We start from the raw sequence: 24,389 nt of genomic DNA on the forward strand, positions 1-24,389 counted from the left end.
GAATTTTTTGCTAAAGCATTCCATTGAAGTCACCAATAAGGTTTGATTGATTGACGTCATTGATAGGCTTGCTTTCTTTGCGCCTGTTTGGCCTGCTATTTCTTCACTATGAATAGTATGTTTCTGAATAGTATAAAGAGCAGCGTTTTCCACTTCTTGATCCTTTGCATGCTACTGGTAACTTCTTGAAACATTTAGTGAGCATTTATTTTGTGATGTGCAGGACATTGACTGGATCCAGACAGAAAAGCATGTGTTTGAAACGGCCTCCAACTACCCATTCCTAGTGGGCCTGCACTCCTGCTTCCAGACAGAGAGCAGGTCAGTCGTTCAGCTTTTTTGGCTAACCTGCTTGCTTACATCGGTGTATTGCTCATTTTACCTATACTATTGAATTCCGCTAGTTGATCTCGAGGGGCTGCCAAAACCTCTCACACAAGATCCCAGGTACAGTCGCCAATCAATGATTTGGATTTGATAGGAGTGCCTAAATATCTGAATAATTGGGAGTTCAAAATATCAGATTTGCCATAATATATGGGACTATTCGCCAAGCGACCAAAGAAAAGTGTGCTGTATTTTAGGGGGTCCTCCTTCGGAGATGCTTTCACTCTTCTGGAATTTTTTGTGACTAGTGTCAGGTGTATCGTCGGCTTCTCGTCAATGCATCTAGTGCTAGCCACGCAGAATATTACAAAAGTGCAAGCACCTTCGAAAGTGGTGGCCCGAGAATATGGCCCAAGTTTATCAACACATTGCTGTGTGCACATGGGTTTGCTTGCATCCTACCTAGTCTGTACCTTGACCATTGTTGTGCTGTCACTACAGGTAGCCGGAAGTACGGTCAACGCATGCACTGAATCTTCATTGTGTGGCAACATGAAAGAAGTGGACCGCACTGCAATAGCTGAATGACTGCGGGTTTCTTCACAACAGTCGTTGTCCAAGGCTGCCCTTACCTAATCACCGCGCTCAGCTTGGAGAAGTCACCTAGGCTGCGTTACTATTTAACACGTAAATAAAAAAAAATCGTGATACATGCTGAGCTTTCATGGTACAACTGTGGCGTTCAAAAAGAATGAGTGACGGGAGTAGTTTACAAACAAGCGTTCTTCGTTCATTGGGCACACTACAGGTTAATCATGAATAATTACCAACTCACGCAGCTTTCGGTTCTCGTGCGCTGGACTTCCACAACAAGCCCCAAATACAGCCTTCACAACTTGGCGACTTGGCTTAACTTTTATTCCAGTTTCAGTGCAATCAGTGCTGAAGTCACTTGGTTTGACTAGTTTCAGTTTGGAGGAGGCTCCAGTGACATGGGCGACGACCATGCCGGTGATGTCTCACAGACAAAAACATGCAATTCTGCTTGACTTGGTGGTCAAATTAGCACACGGTCATGCAGGCAAAGTCTGAAATTTATGTTGTCCTTAAACGTTACGTCCATGGGGCCAGCGGCGGCGTTGCAAAGCTGTCCGAATAATCAAGCACGTCTGAGTTATCGGTTGGCGACCGACGGTCAGGAACCTGAAACGGGACGACTTCTTTTGAAAGGGGCGTGGTCAGTGACAGGTCAAGAACGCAAGAGAGGCTTCTCCCACAAAAATGAGCTGTGCCTGCCTGCTGTTGATCCATTTTTCCAGACAGTGCTCGTATCTCACAGGCACAGCAAGGAGTGGCTAAAAAATGCGGTAGTTCGAGCACCACACACTGAAGCATCACGGCCTGTGGAATACAGATAGTGTTCACTCTGGAGCATAATAGTGCCCTCCCTTGATCAGCCAGATGGGGGAATTACACCTTTGTTTGCTTGTTTGTTGGTGTGTGTGTGTGTTTATACATGCACACACACATATGCGCCAACTGTCTTATTCTTCCTCGCAGATTGTTTTTTGTGATCGAGTTTGTGCGGGGAGGCGACCTGATGTTCCACATGCAACGACAGCGCCGCCTGCCGGAAGAGCACGCCCGATTTTATTCGGCCGAAATCTCTCTTGCCCTCAACTTTTTACACGAAAGGGGTAAGCACTTCTTGTCTCCTCTTTCATATCTCATTTTTGCGGTTGTCCTGCGCCACAGTTGCGGCACTGCGGGAAACTAGTGGCACTCTGTTTTCTCGCTTGATTCCAGCAACTACGTTACAGTAGTTGCTCCAAAACTGTGAACCTTAATTTTGGCATTTGTGCCAGCGTTTGGTAGTTAGTGGATGTTGTTTTATTGCAGTGCAGTGTTGTGACTGTGATGACTGCCTCAAATAATTAAATGTAGTGGATTCAGAAAGGATCGTTTTTGCTGACGAAGCCTCGTAGCAGCTGCAGATGTCAAAATTTTCACAGTAATTGCCGGTACAATTAACAAATTATTGCTCAAGGACTTCTATATAATTACTTTAGGTGGATAAGTTGTAACTTCAGGCTTGAAGTCGGCCAGTGCTCAAAGTGTAACTGTCTGCGACAAATCCTCTGCCTTGCGCGTTTTCTTTTTTTTTTTTTTTTTTTTTTTTTTTTTTTTTTTTGGAGTGCTCAATATCTTCTGCGAAAATGCTTTGCCATTGCCGCTGATGCATTTCCGCTATCTGGGATAATGCAGTGTGGCGACTGGAGCAGCAATGCATTTCGTGGCACATTTCGAATCTGCATTTCTCAGCTGGTGCAAAGCGAGAAGCCTCTAGCAAAGAGGTCACGCTTTGAGCACTGAGTGACTTCATTTGTGCAAATAAGACACGAGTCCTAAATGTTTTAATTAAAACACTAATTGGCGAGAATTTTCAATAATTGTATTGGCAGTTATCATGCAAATTCTAATGTCCACCTCTGCTGCGAGCTTGGTCAGCGAAAATTGTTGTTTTCTCTTGAACCCGCTGTTTTTGTTGTTTAAAACAGGGCATACAGCACTGCACCTTTTGGAAACAGTAGAGGAAATGAAGGACCCCTGTTTCCATAATTTTCCTTTTTTTTTTGTTCCCACAGTTTATTTTGGAAGCAAGAATGCATGCATAAGATACAAAAAATAACAAAGACAGAGACAATGCTTGTACTGATGTCTTACCTCATCTTGTCAAGCCCATTATGCACTGTCTCTGGCTTTCAGCATGGTTAACCACTTAGCATGTCCTAGTGCAATGTTAGTTTACTATAACGAGGCTTCATTGTCATTTCAATAACTGTCTTGAAGAAGCGCCTCCCGGCAGAGCCCACTTCACTTTGTCTTCACATTTGCAGGCATCATTTATCGGGACTTGAAATTGGACAATGTCTTGTTGGACCACGAGGGCCACATCAAGTTGACCGACTATGGCATGTGCAAGGTGGGTCCACTCTTCAGCGCTCACTTGCTCCGTTGGGCACTTCTCTAGGCCTTGCAGATATGGATTCAATGTTGTTTTTTTTTTTTTTCTTTTTTTTTCTTGAAAGGAACCTCGAGTAATTTACAAAGACCCGCCGCCTTTGTTGCTTAGTGGCTATGGTCTTGGGCTGCTGAGCACGAGATTGCGGGATCGCATCCCGGACATGACGGCCGTATTTCGAAGGGGCGAAATGCGAAAACACCCTTGTACTTAGATTTAGGTGCACGTTAAAGAACCCCAGGTGGTCAAAATTTCCAGAGTCCCCCACTACAGCGTGCATCATAATCGGAAAGTGGTTTTGGCACGTAGAAGCTTACAATTTTTTAAAATTTATTAAGGCTACCAGATCTTCTTTTGGTCTGTTTCCTGCATCTCACAGAAGTAGGTGCTGGAGCAACTTTGATAATTATTGTGTGCAAGCCAGGTTTGCCACACTGAACTGTGGCTGTGAGAGGTGTCGTGGGGGAAGGCTTCAGAATAATTTTGACCGCCCTGCATTCCCTAACGGGCACCTCAATCTAAGTACAGTGCAATTCACTGCTGTGTAGAGTGTGCGAGCAGCCCAACCCGATGTAAGCAGCAGAAGCTGCTGGGTTCGAGATAGTGCGATGAGGAACATGCACAGCCTAATAGGCATGCAGAACTGTGTACAATGTTTATTCACTAGTGGGGATGTTAAGTGCATACAAAAAAAGCAGTTGTGAAGGAAACTGCACTGCCTTGCGACAGCGCAAGACGATGCCATATATACAGGAAGTACTTTTATCAAGCAAGATTATTCTGACAAATTTCCAAAGCAGGTGAAATTGGCAGCATCAGTGTCGTCGAGCAAGTCGCCGTGGTATAAAAACAATCTGTTCTTGTCAGTCTTCGCTGTGCCAAATTTTCCGCTGCTCGGGTTCCACATCTAAAGTTAAATCAGTGCTAACACTGTCAGGCGCCACTTTGTCCCGTTCAGTGAAAACTTGCTTTCGCCAGATTTCTTGCATCTTCAGAATCGTAGAAAGCGTACCACTGCAGAAAAGATTAAGAATTTTCAATTTAGTGAGCTTTGTCAAATTTACAGAATGTGGACTCCATGTGAAAGCCTACGACAGGAACAGAAACATCAAATATTAGAATATAAGCTATTTCGTGTTTTGAAAAGCTTGAGAAGCACTTATCCAGCCACTTGAAAATTATGCCTGGTGCATGACATTGTGCAAAAGAATAAAAGAAGTGAACCCACTACATACAAAATGCTGGCACCGAGTAAAAACACCCATCTGTCCTACCTTCCCACTCATTTTGGTAAAACATTCTGCATGTTATTCAAAATCGCAGTGCAATTCCAATCATAAGTGTTTCAAGATCTATGCGACAGATTTTTAATATCATTACTTTTATCAGTGCTTTTGCTGTTGACGCAGTATCCTGCTCCATACAATTGTGTACACAGCGCCTGAAAAGGTTAATGAAGTGGGTACATTTCTCAAAATTCATGAGCTCAGGAGCTGCGTTTACATGAATGCGACAGTGTCGCAACGCATCGCATTTCTAGCGCATCACATTCATGTAAACAGCAGTAATGCGCTAGGAAGGCACATTGCATTAATGCGCCAGGCGAGGGTAGATTTACGGGCGCGAGTCGACTCTCGCGGAGCATGTAAACGCAGGATCGTCGCATTAGGAATGATGGGAAGGAATTAGCCACCAACATGGCGGCGGTCCCAGCTGCCCGCTTCGAATTGAATTTGGCATTGCTTTTGTAAAATGCACTTCGTTCGCAGCAAATGATTGCGTAAACGGCTTTCGCTTAGTCTCAGGCCGCTTCGACGACAGAGTATTATGGATATCCTTGTGGTGTTTTCGAGATCGCTGCTCGTTTTGAACGAGTCGAAGCCTAACGAAAGAAACATTCGATATGTCTGCGCTACCTATCGCGAGAGTCGGAAAATAGCCGCAACGACGGCATATGGCCTCTTGAGATCCGAAGATCTCGCTGGCCAACTAAAGCTGCAAAAACCGTGCGCGGCTTCGCGTCCGCTACACTATAGCGTATAGCGTACGCTATAAGTTGCGTAAGCTAAACTAAAACTGCCTATTTCTCGGCACTCAACCACCAACGTGCACTCGGCCTACTACCGGAAACCAGTTACACCGGAAGTCGGTTGCACTTCCCTTATACGACACCATGTGGCGCTACGTTCTCGTGAGAGTTAAGGCGCTACATGTAAACGGCGTCGCATCGCCTTTCCCAAATGCGCTTGGAAATGCGATGCGCCACTGTCGCATTCATGTAAACGGGGCTAGGGCAAGCAAAAAAAAAATGCATGCTATTCCTACTTTTTCTTTCCCCCCTCGATGTCGTGTCCGGGGGATCTTATGAAATATTGAATTCACAGATTGGCAGGTATGCTGTAGTGGCACGTCCTGTTGCGTTAAACTGAAAATTAAACTTTTTCATCTGATGCTTTTACATAGATAGGTTTGTGATGACTGAGCTTGTGGTTTGTGTGTTTATTGTTTCGAAGGAGACCATTTGCTGGTTCGTTGGTTTCGCATACCAAACTTTATCAAGTTGTTGGACAAGCACCTCAGCCTTACTGTAATAATGCTCAATTTGCAGTTTTCTTGAAACACAACACTTTGCACCACTTGTCCAGCACATTTGCATAAGAAAGTCTGAGAACAAGAGTTAATGGCTTGTGTATTTTTATTGCATTCCCCAGGAGGGCATTCGTCCCGGTGACACTACAAGCACCTTTTGTGGGACACCGAATTACATTGCCCCTGAAATCCTCAGAGGGGAAGACTATGGTAGGTGGTATCTGCAGCATGGGTATTCTTTGGGACTTTCAATTGCATTGGGCCCGTATTTTGTTACAAAAGTTCTCTTCGATTACCACAGTGATTGTCTTGTTGTCACGGCAATCAGCATCATGGCTGGCATGCGCCAGTCGTTGACCATTGAGTGAGCGCTTTTATGTAAAAGAAGTTTCATGACTACGGGACCTGTGCTTTCATGTGGTAACGCAACATACCGTTTGGCATTTTCGTGTGTTAAATTGCCGAGGAGGGCCTAGACTACACAAATGTGAAGCCCTTGATATTTGTGCACTAGGGAAAATCGCAACGGGACAAGCCATTCGCCTCCGGGATTTGAATGTTGGGGTGATATCGACGCTTAGTGGACGAGCTTCTTAGACTACCAACTGTAGAAGCAACTATTGGATCTAAGAGAAGCTCAATCTCTTGCGTGTATGCCTCTGCACATTGTACCAATCCCACATGGCTGTGGTAACGAAGTACATGCATAGAAGAGGGCAGTATCGAAAACAGTTCAGTTCTGGTTCAACTTCGTAGTGAAAAAAACACAGATTTAAGTTGTCTTGAACCAATTTTATTTTATCTTTTTTTTATTTATTTCATACTGCAGACCTAGATCAGGTCCAAGCAGGGTGGTTAAACACAACAATAATACAATGCATTATTCAATCAAGTAGGGTGGTAAGACACAACAGTAGTACAATGAATCAGTCAATTGAAACAGGCAACGAGTTATTTCACTCTGTTATAGTTCAGGGAAAAAAAGAATACTTGAATACATCCGTCCTTTCAAAATAAGGTGTTAGTGAATTCAGATGATGGTGTCGAGCAAGTCTAGACATTGTACTGGACAGATATGATGCAGGATTAATTGATAAGTCTCCATTAAAAAGCATGGAAAGAAATCGAATTCTTAAGTGTTGCCTTCGCTACTCAAGGACTTCGATGCCATTAGCACGCATTATCTTAAAATTCCGGGCAGTTCCGGTTCGATACTCTGTTGATGAGTGGTGAACGTGGCAGGACAACACTGGCTCTTTTCTGAAACCCTGCTGTCCTGTTTCTCTGTTGAATGACTTGCAGACTTCAGCGTAGACTGGTGGGCGCTGGGCGTGCTCCTGTATGAAATGCTGGCGGGCCACTCTCCTTTCGACATCATGGGCACCAGCGAAAATCCTGATGAGAATACCGAAGATTTCCTTTTCCAAGGTGAGCGAGCCTTTGTGCACACCGCTGCGGTGTGGCAACACTGTGCCCTTGTTGGATTGCAAGGCTTGCACTTTGTTTCTATAGAGAAGTACTTTTTGCGTAAGGGAAAACATCAGCCTTCGTACTCAAGTTACTGGCGGAGTGCAACTTACACTGGCATGTCAACCTTTTTCTTTGTGGTGTGATAGCAGCCATAGAGCTTCATACAATTACTAGAGGGAATTGTGACACTACTAGTTGTCTACAGCTCGCAAGCAGGGCAGTTCAGGCAGCATGGGAATGATAGCTAGTACTCAGATTTCGTGATAGTACACAGTTTCGTGACTTTCCAGAGGGATAATTTTTAAGAAAGTACTGCGTTATAAGTAATTAAATAAGCATTACTATAATTGTCCAATGGCAGGATTCGAACACAGGACCTCTAGGACAGAATCCCAACATCGAAAACATTACGTCACAGAGTCATGGACAAGTGGAACCACTGCAATTAGCAGCAATTGTGCGTGCTTTCAGAGTAAAAAAAATATATATATATACCTAAATTGCTTCGTAATCTAGGCCTACAAAGGTGCACAAAGTGTAGTAAATGAAGCCACAAGAACGTCTGAAGCCACAAGCACGATCAGACAAATCCACGCACGCACTACTCTACATTCCCATGATGGCTGAACGACCGCACCGCCAGAGTTCCCTCCAGTAATTGCAGGAAACTCTGCGGTAGCAGTGTGCTTGCGACCCCAGAAAACTTCCAGCCTCACAGGCATGCCATGCCGCATTAACTTTCTCTGAAAGAAATAGCATTATCGTTTATACTCCACTATGGGCGTACATTCTTTATATGATCCGAATACAAGAAACTACTCATTAGGGGTGTGTGAATACTCAATGGTAGATTTAGAATCGCACAGAGAATCGAATCGCGAGAAAAGATGAATATTGAATTGAATATCAACCAGCATCAGAAAATTTGTGACAGTGTTAATGCTTACAAATGTTGTGCAAGAAAACACGGTGCTACACATGCTCAGGAGTCTACTAGCACTGCATAACGAGAATGTTGCACGCTATCAGTAACTAGGAATCTTATCAGTAACTAGTAACCTAGGAATCAAGATGCACAGCTATGGTACGCTGTTACTGAAAGGAACACCAAATTAGCATGCGAGCACTGATTACAGCTCGGTTCTTATGAAGGTCAGGAAAATATTTTTTTTTAATAAGCAGAATGTCTGTTGACTGGAACCAAGGGCTTTTCTTTCCCTCTGAAGCTGAAGAAGTATAGAACTTATGTTAATTGAACTAAATATCTTATATCTTTCAAGGTAATAGTGGACCAGCATTTATACCAATCTCTTATTGCATAGAAAGTTTTCCTTTACACTATTCCTCCGAAATACAGAAGGATTTTCCTAACTTTACAAGCAGGTGGGCTTTTTAGGTTATCGTTACCTCATGAAGATCAACAGCGAGACAAACGAAAGCGCAGACCACGCATCTCCCGACTTGACCACCACATCAGGTGTAGCCATCGCTAGTGATGCGCAGATCGACCATAGTTGTGGCAACGGTAAAGATCAGGGGCATTTTCATTGTCGGATTCAGCATCGGAGGGCCACGGAAAATTTGTGCCAAACACACACACACACTCCTTTGTTTCCATCTGCCATTTGTGCAGATGTGTGGAGCTGGGCGATCAGTGCACTAGTCATATGATACTTTTGCCTCTGCTGTGTAAATTTAAAGCTATTCTTGTGACGGGTCACTCTAAGCTGTAATAATAAAAAAAAAAAATTTAAATGCACCCGATGTACGTCTACAAATGGCTCTGGGAACGAGAGACCACCGTACGGTGAGTCACAAGAAATGAGATGGCAGCCGTGAACAACATTGATGTCATCCCGTACGCTCACTTTTGTTGGTGAGGCGTAATCTGGCTGTCCGAGAATCACGATTGGCTTCTGTGAACAAATCTGCGTCGATGCAGCACCAAACTGTAACTTTAGTTGCTGACGCTCAAAGCAGCGTCATTAGGCCTAATGGCCTGTACAGGTTAGAGTGACGACTGTTGAAGCAGTGTTTGGGTACACAGGCACGTGTACCAAGTTCGTCTGTGTACATGAACACGCGTATCCAACACAATCTGCGTGCCTTCCTGCAGCTAATTCGCCCAATCTTCGCACATGCTTTTGCACTTTCCGAAATACGCACTGCTTTTGTCCCTGTTCCCTCTGTCCGCATCGCATTATTGTTACTGTTGGCCGACGAACCATGTACCTACCGAGCATGCCGTGAAAAGCACCGACCACTCCAGATGTTTTACCAAACATTCTAAACATCGAAAAGTAATATATACTAAATTGGTGAATCGAATTTTCGAACGTTCACTATTCGATTTGTATTTATGTATAATCGAGTATTTGCACGCCCCTATGACTCCTGCATCGAGTTCATGTGTGGAGCATTTATTGTCTTATTTCGCAAAATAATAATTAAACTGATTGGCAGTCTATAATAATTGAACTCAAAGATTTGCTATTCCTTCATGATTTTTTTTATTTGTTTTACCCACCAAATTTACCAAGCTATTCCAAGGAGTGAGCCCAGAAGTCTCTTGGAGTCTGTGTTTATAAATATTAAATTTGTCTACACACTGAGGACCTTGAGCTGCAGATTGTGCATAGATTGCGCATTGCATACATGTGCCACTAAGCATTCATATTCAAGGTTGTGCACATGATGCATTTTCATATCTACAGACTCCAAAGACAGGACTGCATGGCTGGTAACTTTTGACTTTGTTGACAGCAGCATGGGTGTATCATCATACATTGCCAATATTATTCAGAATGTGCTTGTGAAGTCATGGTGTTAGACATGGACATTTCAATTGTACACCAGCCATGCACAAACAGTTGTTGAAATAGAGAAGAAAGCAACCGATTTGATGAAATTGCCTAACCTGTCGTTACGTAAGGCAATTAGGTTAGGTTATGTTAGGTGAGGTGAGATACTTATGTACTAATTTGTCTGAAAATGTAAAAATTCAAAGCAGCTTTGTGTTTTGGAGGCTCTGCTGGCTGTTATAAAGTTGAACATTCACGAGTCTGTGCACTAAAGAAATGCTAATTATGAGAGGATCCTGAGAGAAGGATTGATGAAATGTGTATTTTTGTTGGTTTATTGGTTAAGAATTGGGTTGTCCTTGCGTGACCGCCTTGCCCTACATTTATTTGCTCTGCAGCAATCCTCGAGAAGACGATCCGTATTCCACGCTCTATTTCGGTCAAAGCCCAGTCAGTGCTCAAAGGGTTCTTGAACAAGGTGGGTCTATCACTGCTTCAGACATTTCACTTTGCATTGACAATGTTTGTGAGGTTTCTGTTTTGTTTGATGGTTGATATCTGTTACGAGAGTAGGTTATATGTTTAAGAACAAAAGGATGTCCTAGAAATTACGTGTAAAAATTGGGCAGCAACAAGCAGACCTATGTGCAATAGTACAGCCATCACTTGAGTAAGCTATTGTCATGTTCTTAGTACCTTTGCTAGTGCTTTATAAACAAATAGTGACGTCATTTCGTGATACCAATACGAGCAGAAGTGTTGTTTACTCAATAAGTGTTACGAATAGTTCGAACTTTGTTTCAGTAGCATGTTAGTTTTCGTTATTGCTAATGGATATATTACTTGCCAAAGACAATTTGAGCGAATTGCATAACCTACTGTCTAGTATAATCTGTGCAAGCTAGGCTCTTATCGCACCAGAATGACGGGTTTTAGCTCAGAAGAGATGAACTATCCTTTTATAGCCGTTTTAGCAATGTTACTCTGAAGTTCGTCCCCCTGCAACTTTGTGCTCTCAAATATACTTCTGTCTATTCACTCGCATATTGTTTTCTATTACAAACATAATGAACTCAATTTTCATGGCAGAAAGAAAAAATCTTTATTGGAAAGGCTCACAGGCTCTATAATTGATCAGGTGAACAAGTTATGCATAAGGATAACTGTGTGTCACCTGTTATATTTCATAGGCAGTGTGTTGAATGGCACTCACAACCAACTGGCTTATTTCTTTTTTCATGTCCCCTGTCTTCACGCCACCAGAACCCTGTTGAGAGGCTAGGCTGTCACCCGAATACGGGCTTCAGTGACATCATGTCGCATGCATTCTTCAAGAGCATCAATTGGGAGCAGGTATGTTGTTTTTCTGGTACATCACTACGTGGCATTGGCCTGTGCCACCTTTGTTTCTTAGCCTGTTTATCTCCACGTGCATTTGTCGTGGAGGAAGCGGGAGGCTGTTTTGAAACCATTGCAGCCATATTTGGAAGGTATGAAATATGCAGTTATGTCAATTGCAATATAGCAGTCACGAAAATTATGAAATAATAGAGAGTTTTAGCGTGTCTGGTAATCCGGTAATATGGTAATTCGACTGATAACCTTGGAGCATTTGGCGGTGTTCGCGCACTGTTGCACTCAGGCGCTACATTTATTTATTTATTTATTTATTTATTTATTTATTTATTTATTTATTTCGTTTACCCTCAGAATAAAATGGGCTTCCTATTTTGGTTAGCCACATCATGAACGGGGCTCACATGTAAGGGCTGGAGCGTGATTTACACTAACCATGTCTGAACAACTTCAACTTCGTACACGTACTTGTACCGCCCAATTATTTTCTCAGAATGCAAGTGTTCTTCTGAAGACCCTAACGCTGAGTTTGCGGATGCCGAAATCATCTTCACTAAGTAGTTAAAATTAAGAACACTCCATTACAGCACTAATGTGATCCGCATAGAACTCTTGCGACATAAACAATTGGGATCGTATGGTCCTTACTAAATTTATTAAAATGGAATTCTCAAAACAGCAGTAACAGAAGTAAGTAAAAAACATGTTAAAAAGCATTTATTCGGTATAGTATTAAGAAGTGTTTGAATTAGCTCCCATTGAGAGTGTGCAAGGGCGGCTCAGGCAGATTAGCAGTGTTGGGAAGAACAAGTTTTGGCTTTCATTGCAATGAATGGGACATAATACGTAAACTGCTTATACTGAGTCCTGAACGAAAAGAAAGGGGGTTAACCGATTTTTGTTTGTCGTATCGTGAGAAGCCAACAAAGACACCAAGGGTCCTGAGCCTGTATCGCAACATTTCTTCAGACACAACAGAGAAAATTATAACTGAATCTTCACAGCTTCTGCTAAGATCAAGAAGCGACATTTGTACTGATGCCCTTGAATACGTTCTACAGCTGCATCATTGGGATTACTACATTAAATTAGTTCTCGCAACTTGTTTTGCGACGCTGCAACTACCATATTTACTTGATTGTAACATGCTCTATTGTAACGCACACCCGTTTGCCGTGACCTAAAAAAAGAAAAGTCCTTTACAGTACTGCACACCTCATTGTTTCACACAGAAATACAACTTTCTCTCTTATTTGGAAAACACAATACTCCCAATACACTAAAGTTGCAATAAATAAAAAAACTCCCAGTTTAAATAGGAAATTAGTAGGCAGCTATACGAAACCTAAGGATAGTAGTTTCATCGGCGATATAAACTTTTAAACGTTCGCTTACTAACTAGATTAACAAGCGTGGTGTCACCCATGCACAAGCACAAACTTTTTATCAGGACGCTGGAGTGAGAAAGTGCGGTAGCAGCAGCGAGCGAATTGACTTTTGTGCGGCCTCTTACTTCAACGCGAACTAAGCGACGTGAACACAGCGCAGTGCGCCTAGATGTGTAGACTGTCTCCATCGCAGATCGCTTTCAAGATAGGGGCCGTGCGTCCATGCTTCTGCCGCCAGTGTAGAACGCCTCTCCTGTTTGCGCCAGTGTCGCACTCAAGTTTCGGTAATTCCGAACACCCGTGATGCGGCTCGATTTCCGTCCGTCTCCGCACACGATCACTTTCCTTTTAATTGCGGCATCGTGATGAACACTCGGCATGTCTTCGCAGTTGGCACTTCTGTGCTGATAGAGCAATCACAGAAAACGGGAAGACTGACGGTGGACTAACCTAAGCACTCATACTATACAGCACATGAAGGAAGCTATGGCAGCTAGGCTCGCGTACTAGGCGGCCATTTTGGAAAGCCGATGGGGTTATGGTAACACAGGTTTAGGGTCATACTTGATTATAATGCACATGCAATTTTTGGACCCGTTTTATCGGGAAAAAAGTGCACATTAGATTCGAGTAAATACAGTACCCCACTTTACACCAGCTTTAATGCTGCAGCATCATTCTCCTTGCAACGAAGTATCTCAATCTGTGTTCTGAAGCAATAGAAGAAAAAAAAACTTCAGAAGTTTCTTTTCAACGTCATGGCATGTTGGAAAACAGTCAACAGGTACAATGCCAGATAGGGCCGAGGCCTCTAAGTGCACTAAAGTTAGTTTGTTTTGTAGGAGGTTCGTCTGGTTTGAGTGAAACAAGACCTCAGTGGCTTGGAAGAACTGAACAGAAGCAGCTGATGATGCTACCAGCTTACTGTTCGCGGTTTACGATTTCAACTCTGTAAGCAAGCTGACTGTCATCGCAAAGTTACTGCTTCTTGACATTCACTGCACAATGTCATTGATCCTCTTTTTTTATTTTTTTTCTCCACGTTACTTGCAACATAGCCTGCCAAGTTTATCAGGGACTCCTGTACTGTAAGATTCAGAATGAGTAGGTCATTGGGATGTGTCACTGATTCTGTAATGTCATTAGAGCTAGTTTCTGCAGTTGTCATAACTAGGCCGGTCAAAGAAAATCTGTCGATCTTTTTCATAGCTGCCATGTTTGCTAGGCCTCAGCAGTTGACATTGTTGCCGCGCGGATCACATACCGAAACTAGAGTGGCCTAGGCATCAGGTTTTTCGAACGCGGGGCTGAAAAAAGGTTTTCCAGTACATCTTGCCCAAAGCAACTGAACAAAACACAAAGGAACCGTTTTTTATTCCAATGATAATCTTGCAGCTCAAGGGCAAGTCCCTGTGATGATATTCCCGTCTGCACGGGTTTCCAAGCTGCTTTTTCAAAGCTGCCAATTTTCGGTGTAACAAACAAGCCTACTATACTGCCTAAGAAAGTTATAGCGTTTTCATATTTCTTTTTGTCAAATTGACTTATGGCAAGTTTCGTGGTCCTAGGTAACATTATTCAGAACCACCTAAATACACTTTCAATAAACCAAGCCATTGTCAGGTCTTCTTTAGGTAGGTCACCACGTTGAACAAGATATGTAAGGCTGACTCATTTTTTCATAGTAGCCAGGGCCTAAACAAGCTGGCTTCAAGTGAGGAGCCATGTTCAAGTTGAGCTTTTGATTGCCATCGCGTGAAATGATTATGGAAGTTTTTAAGAAGGCGTGCAACGTCTGCCATGAAGTAGAGCTTTCGGGTCGAATCGCAAGGGTGAGCACATGAGATGGAATACCTCCTGTACACTACACATGAAAATTCCAAACTCTTTCCAAAGCCCTTGGTTTCCACCTCCCATGCCACTGACTACTGCATCTACCTTCATCCCGATTTTTTTTGCATTTTTGAATACTTAAAACCTTTAACCGCTGTACCACTGAAGGATTCCAGTAAAGTGGTATGCCGCGGTTTGCTTCCATTAGTGGTTACGCCTCTTAACTTAAAAACGAGACCACGGGTAGCAAATTTGTCATTCGGGAGTGTCCAATCTGCTAATGGAATTGACAGCCTGCCAAGTATTGTTCCGGTTGTTTGGTCACAAGCGAGACTGGCGTCAGCTGAATTTTTTCCACCATAAGAACAGTGCGTGTTTCGGGGTCCTCCATGAAGTGCATGTGGCGAAACGTAACGTGGAGAGAAATCACGGGTTGCTTTGATAAAGCAGTTAATAGCGTGATCGCAAAATAATGATTAAGCGGTACCCTACAAAAGTAACAGAATAGATACCAAATCAGAGAAAGTGCGCTCCTGCATGGCGTTAGGAGAAGGGATGCAATTAGAAAATTGGCACGCACAGGATGAAATCAGCTGTCGCATGATAGAGGTAAGTAGAGATTGCTGGGAGAGGTCTTTGTCCCTACACTGAACATAACATATATGACAATTTCCAGCTTCGCTTCTTATTAGTGAAAAGCAGACCTCGAGTTCATCTAAATATACCACAGCTGCGGTAGTTACAAAACAGGGGCAGAATTTACAAGGACAATTCTTGCTGAGATGTTTGGGAATAACCGGCTGTCATCGCTAATATGTTCACCACTACCATAGCTCTGCCTGGTTTTATGAACTGCTGAAGCTTGCGAACTTGCACGGAAGTTCGGCTGGAACATTGAAAATGAAAGTATTTACCCCCTTCCCCACTGAAAAACAGAATAGAGGGGGGGAAAACAAAAAGAAAAGGAAAAAGAATGAACGCAGCAAGTTTGCGCGTCACTAACTATTCCTATTGCGCATTTATCAGGAAGTAGTACGGCCAAGAGCATGTGTTTGAACCTCGGCCACTGCAGCAAGGATAGTATTCTCTTGCAGCCATGCAGTCTTAAACACACACTTTATTTAGGTCTCTACGTCTACAATGCAAAAAAAAAAAAAAATTGTAGAAGCATTCATGCTCTCAAAACTCATGCTCAAGATTGTAGATGAAGTATAAATAGATAAAAAAAGTTATAGTGCTGTAAAAATAACAATCTAATAAGTATAGTATCGTACATTTACCAGAAATGCAATAAATAAAACAAAAGGATACGTAAAATAAGTGGATACAATATACAGAACATCTGTCACAAATTTTCTGGAGTCTAGAAATGAACAGACTCCTGAAACCCACAGCAGACAAATTATCTGACACCTATACAGAAAACTAAGCCAACAAGAAAATATGAAACACTGCAAGATCCTCTACCTAAACATGTGATACAAATGATATACTATCTAACCACTCAAACATAACAGACTGACCGAAACTACTTCAGCAACATTCAGACAAACAAGTTCGGAAGTAAAACGGTAACGGTCTGACCGTCCTCGATCATCGTGGCTGGACTTCCCAAACGTGACGTCAGATGATGGTCTCCGCAACTTCACGGGATCATATACGCCAGCTTTGGTGATGACCAACGGTGTGCCCTACATAGCGTAGTACGTTGGCCTGCATGGTTGCGACGCAGCGTAGGCGTCGGACCTTCGTTACGATCGACGGGGACGTCGTCCTCCGCCGGGACCAGCATGGCACAGGACGCGATCTGGGCCCGTAAGGTGTTGTGCCACTGACGTACGTGGCCAGGTGATTACCTCCGTGGCACGGGACAGCAGCTGGTTATGGCAGCGTGAAGTTGGAACAGGGCCCACGGAGCACAGCCATGGCAACTTAGTCGAGGCTGAGGAGCTGGAGCTGTTGCCGTCCAACTCTCGGGCGTCCCCTATCCTGTCCTTAGTCCTCGAAGCTGCCGCTTCCCATCTCCACAGCACAGCTAGAGATGCTTCTCCCTTGCTCCTCGTCCATGTCTGCAATGCCCACTCTTGTGCCTTCCTCTCCTTTTTGTTAATTTCTCCTCGCATGCTTCTTGCGTCAGAGTTCCATTCTCCATTTTGTCAACCAGCATCATCGTCTTCTTCACGTGCTTCTCATGCGTGCTTTGCCAGTGACTCATTACATTTAAAAAACACTAAAAGGCAGTCGGGGTTACAATGCTATACAGAACATTGCTGCAAGCAAAGTTAATCAGTTCGAGTTGGCATGCTAGATCGGATCGTAGTTATTTCAGGAGCACACAGTGTGAATTAAGTCGTTGGAATATTAGAACTGAAGAGGGACTTACTCACACTGGGCAGGGGGCTTTCTTGGCCTCACCTGCTTTCTGTAAATAAGGATACTGGGTACAGTGTCCGGCTTCAACGTCTCTTGGCCAAAATCACGCATAATCAAAGGCTCAAATTGGTTGTCCAAAAAAATGATCCTAAATATTCAACAAAAGGCAGAAACAACATCCTACATAAATTAAGCATCATATGCCCTGAAAACGATTTGTTTCGGATATCGATCTGGTAAATATTTATAGAAGGAGTAGCATTTCCCATAGAATTTTCAAAGCTGAAATACTTTTTTTTTTTTTGTTACAGCACCATCGAATGCAAGTCTGGTTTGTTTCTTGATTATTCTAACAGCTTAACTGATGTTGTATTTTTTTCCTAGGCTAAGCACTCAAGCTTAAATAACGTAAATTTTAGTCTTTAATTGTCACTCCGTTATAAAAAAAAAAAGTGTGCACCATTGCTCAAGGAAGAAAAACTGCACTGACATAATGCATAATGAAGGAGTGCACAATATCTGTGGTAGCATCGCGGTGTGAAAGCTTGGGAATAAATACCTGGGATACACTGTTTCATTTAGAAACCTCCTACTTACCTCACAAAGGCACACGGACGGCAGCTCATTGAAGTTTGCGCCATCAATCCGGTGCATCCATATGTTTCTTCGCTCCACATCATGCTTGCTGGATGGCAGTGTAAAAAGCTTTTTTTCTTCACTGAAGCGAATAAGGCAACCGTACGCACGGCAACTCAGGACAAAAAAATTAGCCAGTGCCAAGGAAGCACGCTGTTCTTAATGACAGTGTGTTTCAGTTGAAGCAACACTGCTTCCCTGTGAAAACTTACAATGCAAAAGAATACAGATGCACATAGTATACAAATATAAAATGAGCATTTCAGCAAGAGTGTTACTGGTACTAATGAGGGGGGATAATTATTTTCGGAACCTCTGATAAGCTGTCCCATCAAGTTTGTTCTTGCTATCAAATTCCAACCACTTGCACTGTAATAAATAAATAAACGATTCCATGTGCTGCTTTGTTGTTAAAGTTATCAATACTGTCTACATGTAATAACGTTGCTCATGGCCACCACAATCCGTGCATGAGGTACAAGTATCAGTAAAAGGCGCGGAGCAGAAGTGGCCCTCTTGCTAGGCGTTGCTGGCCCCAGGCAGTTTGAATCTCTCACACAGCGGCCGAACAAAAGTATTCTGCAAGTACGTAAATGAACCTACAAAACTAGGTACACATACTTTCACGCGGTCAAAACCTGGAAGTGAGGTAATTAAGCGTGTATTTGAGCACAGCGTGTGCATGCGTCGTGTTTCAACAACACAAACTCTCAACGTGCGGGTGCTTTATGCCTTAAATAACGGTCGTTTTCTGTTTTCTTGCGCAATTCCAACACGACATTATTAAGGCCAGTTGCCGACTGACGAAGCAAGACCTCACCTCAATGAATGCTCCGCAAGGCTCAAATGAACTTTTCAGCGGATTGCCTCTGGTAGCGCGTTAGCCTTCGTCTGCTACGACTGGGCCTGCTCAGGCGGCGTCGCTGTGGAAGCCGCGCCGAGCGCGGCAGTGGAGCGGAGGAGGAAGGAAGTGGCTGGCGCGACTTTTGGAGATTGAGGAGCTTTAGGATGGCCAGCATGATGCAGCCACCTGGTGATGCAGTGCACAACCAGACAGACACAGCTAATATTGCAGCACCCAAATGCATTTTACTTTGCTGCTGGTGTAAATTTTTGGTAGCAACACGGTTATGCTGCTGCCAAAAATTTACGCCAGCATAGAAGTAGAATGCACTTGTTTATTGCAATGTTAGCTGTGTTTGTCTGGTTAAGCTCTGCACACCTGGTGGCTGCGTCGTACAGGTCGTTCATGTTAGTGCCTGCATTAATTCGGTAAAACTCACAGTCCGCTTGCGTTTACCGGAATACCGGACACACTTAAACTCTCCAATAGCAACTATGAGAAGGTAGCAGTTATGAGAAGGCCAAAAGATATATCCAGAACCAGAAATGTGGGTAGCACAGGGAAAAATATTTCAAAAGGTTGCTTCAATTTCCATACGTTTACGTCTGGTCAGAGTCCTGGTTTCTGTTAAGGCAGTGCAGATGAAATGTGATGTTGCCGTGAAATCGATGATCACCTGTGATGCTCACTCACTCATTGGCATGATAGCACACAATTCCTAGTAATTCCAAAATACAATGCACGTAGTCAAGTGCACCTTTCAAAAAAAGCTGCTTGTAATGGCTGTGTGCTATCCATTAGCGAAAGCGACTACCACACTTTTTTTTGGACAAATTTAAGCTTAACAGGGATGGTCACAGTCACGCGTACAAGTGTTTTCCACGGTTGAGAAGGAAAACATGAGCACGAAAGAAACAAGGACGAGATGAATACACAGGACTGAATACACAGGATGTGTGCTCATCTCCTCCTTGTTTCTTTCACGTTTCTTTTTCCTTCTCAATTATGAACCAACTCAAGTAAGAAAGTTATCTCCCCCAACATGTGGCAGGTTTGAACTGTAGTCAAGTAGAAAAGTTAACTAGGCATACTGCATGAGTTCAATTTTCGAACTTTGAAAAGCTTAAGCGGCAGTGTCATTCCTTATAGAACCTATTCTAAATTGCCATGAACGATTATATGCATATTGATGACTAAGGCTTTCAATCATTCTTTAGCATGTCGTGAGAATTTTGCCATTTTCTTGTTGTCACTAGCATTGTCCTCACTGCTTTACTTCTTGCCTACTTTATTTTAAGAATTATGCCTTGCATGTGCTTAAAGAATTTTGATGCCATAAATAAATTTTTTTTTTTTGTACAGGTGATGAATAATAATTTCATAGTTCCCTAATTGTAAAAATCAAAGTGAAACTGTGCCTGGGTGATACGACATCACAACCATAATGCTAAATCTAGCACCGTAAGATGTTTCCTAAGCAACATCACTGCTGTGTGGGAACTCGTAGTAAAACGCAATTGACCCTGCAACTTCAATCACACGTAGCCCCAAGTTGGCTCTCCACTAGACAGAGTAAAGCTTGTAAAAGTCATTGGGAAGCAGCTCGCCATAGCTTTCGACTTTCACAGTCAACATAGAAGCGGGCATTCAACTCTTGTGCTCAGTTGCTTTCGCGTCAAGTGTCATGCTTTTTGCTTACACTGGCTTTCCTAATGCCCACGCATACATCTCCTGTTCGTTCTCCCAGCTGGAGGGAAAACAAGTGACTCCGCCATACAAGCCCAAACTTGGCACAGAACGTGACTTCGAGCACTTTGACCCACAGTTCACAAGCGAGCCCGTGCAGCTGACTCCTGATGATACGTGAGTGGCCTTTCTACTCCCTTTCATTCTTTTCTCTCTCTCTCTCTCTCTTGCACTTTTTCATTTTTATTTTGCCACCTTATCTTCTTGTACTAAAGCAAGCAATCGACAAGCCCGTGTGGAGGGGACGTCTCATGAAAATGTGTGAGGCTACAGTCTACAGAGACAACTTGAACTATGGACATACAATATCCTCCTTAAGTTGTCTTCCAGGGCGTTTTTTTTTCAGTTGATCACTTTCGGGGGCATGTTCACTTTCATTAGATTTTGTGTTTTCATCAGATTCATCGGCATCTATGGGCAGCAATATTCCCAGCACTGTGCGAAGACAGCATGCTTGCCACTGTGATAAATATACTGTACAACTCCAGCTCTAACCATGTGAAAACTTGTGAAAATGGTCGTATCCCCAAAATTGATTGACTGGAAATGCTGCCCATGGTATGTCTGCGGGCTTCGGTTCCAGCTCAACAATGTGGGTGATAAATGATTCTTCTAGGCCAAAGCCACAAGTGCCACTTGCGAGGCTGCATTCTTGATTGATCACTTCCGAGGATATACCTTGCCGTTTGCATGATGTAACATCCATTGCCTTGCTGGAGTGGCAGGTATCCTGCCTGTGCACTCGAGATGCGATGTGATAATAAAGTTGATGGGTGGAATGCCATTCCTCCTTTATTCTCTTGAGCTTGCTAAGCCAATTGGTGTGCACTGAAAGCATCACTACTTGTTGCTGGGCTAGTCGGTTTATACTTATCATGGCATAATAGGATACGAAACAATGAGAAGTAAGAACACTCTTTCTGCTCTTTTCTCTCCTGTACTTGCACCATAATAAGCACTGAAAGTGATATCCCTGATCAATGATCAATAATATGTCTCCTGAAAGGTGCGGGATAAATATTAAAATGTACATGGTTGAAATTTTTGGCCCTTTTAGGGGCAGAGTTATAGTTAGCTCAGTCAAGTTTTGCTGTCATTTTGGTGCGTTTTAACATGTTGGAGTAGTACTTGTTAGCATTGCCTGTTCTAGCATTGAGAAGGTTTTTTTCAAAAAACGTTTTCTTGCACTTGGAAAAATTTTTAGTTAATTTTCTTTTCTTTTCTTTTCTTTGTCATTCTAAGTTGGGCAATAAGCAAAGCAAATTGTGCATCATTCTCAAACCGCCTGTCTTTATTAGCCACTTGCTCATTATGAACGGCGGTGTTATGAGTAACATGCATTGTGCGAAAATTTTCTTTGTGTAAAAGTGTTCAATGTAAGCTGCAGACGTACAGGAGAGCAAATGTTGTTCATAAATTCAAGGTGTTTCTTTCCTTTCAAGATTTTCGCTTTTTGACTCATTAGTATTAGACATAGGCATAAGCTGGCTGGGGAATATTATGAAGTGGCACTGCACAGAATTAGGTGTGCTACAAGTGTGGTGCTGATAACTCAACACAATGGTTTGAATGCAGTTATTACTTATGAAAAGGTTTGTTCTATATTCCATACCAAGTAGTAGGCTTGTGTATTTCTTTTTCCTTTCCTTTTTGTTTGCCTCACTTGGACATGATTCTGCAATTCCTATGGCTACTAAAATATGCAGCGATAATTAACTTCCATTCATCCTAGTTCATTGGGATTAATAAATGAAATAAAATTATCTGAACGCTCAAATTAAAAAAAAGTGTTTCAGAATGTGTGGCCACCTTTTGGTATTTCTGAACCCTGAGCAATGAAAAGGCATTTCATGCTCTCTCAAGTCAGATTGATGGAGGTTGACTGTTATATGCAAGCGGAATGTGTTTTTATATCCACTTCAAGTGCAGAATTTTATAATTGGGCATCTATATTATGTGCCTGAAAGCGTCCCATATACTTTGAAAGCTGCCATCTTAGTTGTGTAGTTAGCTGTGCAAATTACTGGTGTTGAATGGCACGATTGTCCACCCAGCAATATACTCCACAAGAGATGCGAGAAGGGCAAGTCAGCGTTTAAACTTTCATCTTTCACTTGGGTGAGGTTCTTGCGTTCACGTGTCATCTCGTGTTTTATTTTTAACTGTACAAACCACTCGAAAAGATGGCACATTTAGAGATGCGCTGAGTAGGTAAAGTGCAAAGGATGTGCTTACTTCAGTTACAAAGTGGCCAAAGGAAAAGCTCTGAAGATAATCTGCCACTTCATCGCCTTTAGAAACCTTACCACAAAAGTGTGGAAGACGCAGCCAGCTGCTCCCTTTTCCTGCAACTACCTTCTGCTCTCACCTAGCTTTTCTTTCGTGGCTTTATTTTTTACTTCTTGTTTATCACTCTGTCTGCCACTTATCTGCCTAGTGACCTTCCCATGTGTCATCACCCACACTTTTGATAGCCTGTCCGTCCTCCCTGGAGGCCTTCTTATCTCTTGTGTGCCGTTATCTATTTTGGCACAGTCTGTTGCTTGCGGCGTGGCATGGGAGCCATCGGAGGTCACGTTGGATGCTTTCACTTTCCCTGCCCCGCTCATGAGTCTTGTTTGTGCCCACCGTTTTGTCAGGCAAGTGCTGCCACCTGGTTTGGTGCAGCAAAAACTCTTGACTTCCAACTCTAGCACCGAAAGCATCAGTTGGGCCACATTCAGGCATGCAGAGCATTTGCAGAAGACACGCACCCACTTACCTCAGAACTTGCCTCAGAAGACCAGTTGCATCACGCCTAGTGCACAATTTGTGGAATTTCTGCTTCTTTATTGTCTGTTGCCTTCTCACGGCCAACGCAGTCCATTTTACGTCCAGGAAAAGCTGTGTATTTTTATTGACTAGTGTTCCGCACAACAACCTATTACAACGTCCCTTTACAACACAGCATCCCTTTTCCAACTTGAGGAAACCGAGCAAGAGTTATTTGTCTGTTTCTGTGCCCAACTGCTGTGACAAACACTGTCACACAGTCTCTTGGCCAAGAAACCTAGCCAATCCGATTTTCACACAAATGGTTCCGTCTGCTGTTATTTGTTTTTGTTGAACTCCAGGCAGCACAAGCTTGACCTTTGTCATTCCGCATCCTTCCCTAAAGAACTCCTGCATTCATTGTCAACAAGTTCCTCCACAGCCGTTCCAAATTTGAAAAAAAACTTGATGCCTGATGGGTGCACGCAAATTGTCGCCATTGCTTGCATCAAAGGTCGCCCTGCTCTTGGAACACGAAAGTGCTTGCCTGTCTGGGAAGGCCACCCTCGCAGTATTGCTTACTCACTCCTTCACTGTACTGCATCTTGGTTGTAGAGGGCTGTAAAGATAAGATTGACGCAGGGCGCTGAATTAGGTGTGTGTGTCAAGACTGGGGATCAAAACAAGTTATTATCACCTCGACTTGGATGATAACGGACACAGTAAAACCCTCTGTATACGAAATGCAGAGAGGCGGCAGGGGATGAGAAGCAGGGATGTAGCAACCTATTTGGCACTAGCTTTTTCGCTCTGTCATAGAGCATAACATGTACAGGGTATAGTACTTGTGCACCAGTCACCAAAACTCAATCAGGAAAGAGAAAATGCAAAAAGATTTACATTATTTAAATGCCTTCATAGTAATGATTCAAAGTTTTCTATTTTTTTTTAATTGCTAAGCAGTAACACACCGTGTAGGGCGTTGCAAATGCACATCATGGTTGGAGATGTCAATCGCCAGCTTTCACAGAAGAGCACGTCCACATAATATATCAGTTAGGAATTGAATACATATTTCAGAGTCATGGCGGCACTCAACTTGCACTCATCTTGCTGTTGAGTACCTCTTAACCTCCGCGCATGTTGCTGGACCTGCTTTTGGGCAACCCATTGAGAGCACTCGCTGCTCCAAAGCCCCAGAGGTTGAGATGGCCACTGCCCTACGACAGGTGTTGGTCACAGAATCTAGCTTT

The 24,389-nt window shown here is 43.1% G+C and overlaps 1 protein-coding gene across 2 annotated transcripts in view; it reads left to right on the forward strand.

Moving 5' to 3' along the window:
• The window catches only part of aPKC (protein kinase C iota type), a 53,263-nt gene that overhangs the window by 22,009 nt on the left and 6,865 nt on the right, over positions 1-24,389 (forward strand). For both annotated transcript variants that reach the window (XM_050195479.2, XM_055063165.2), the window contains 8 exons: positions 224-321; positions 1,888-2,024; positions 3,225-3,310; positions 6,061-6,148; positions 7,241-7,366; positions 10,608-10,687; positions 11,473-11,562; positions 20,387-20,502. In XM_050195479.2, coding sequence (XP_050051436.1) covers positions 224-321; positions 1,888-2,024; positions 3,225-3,310; positions 6,061-6,148; positions 7,241-7,366; positions 10,608-10,687; positions 11,473-11,562; positions 20,387-20,502 — 821 coding nt within the window. The remainder of the gene's footprint in view (positions 1-223; positions 322-1,887; positions 2,025-3,224; positions 3,311-6,060; positions 6,149-7,240; positions 7,367-10,607; positions 10,688-11,472; positions 11,563-20,386; positions 20,503-24,389) is intronic.

This window comes from Dermacentor andersoni, chromosome 3 (assembly GCF_023375885.2).
Source record: "Dermacentor andersoni chromosome 3, qqDerAnde1_hic_scaffold, whole genome shotgun sequence".
NCBI lineage: Eukaryota > Metazoa > Arthropoda > Arachnida > Ixodida > Ixodidae > Dermacentor > Dermacentor andersoni.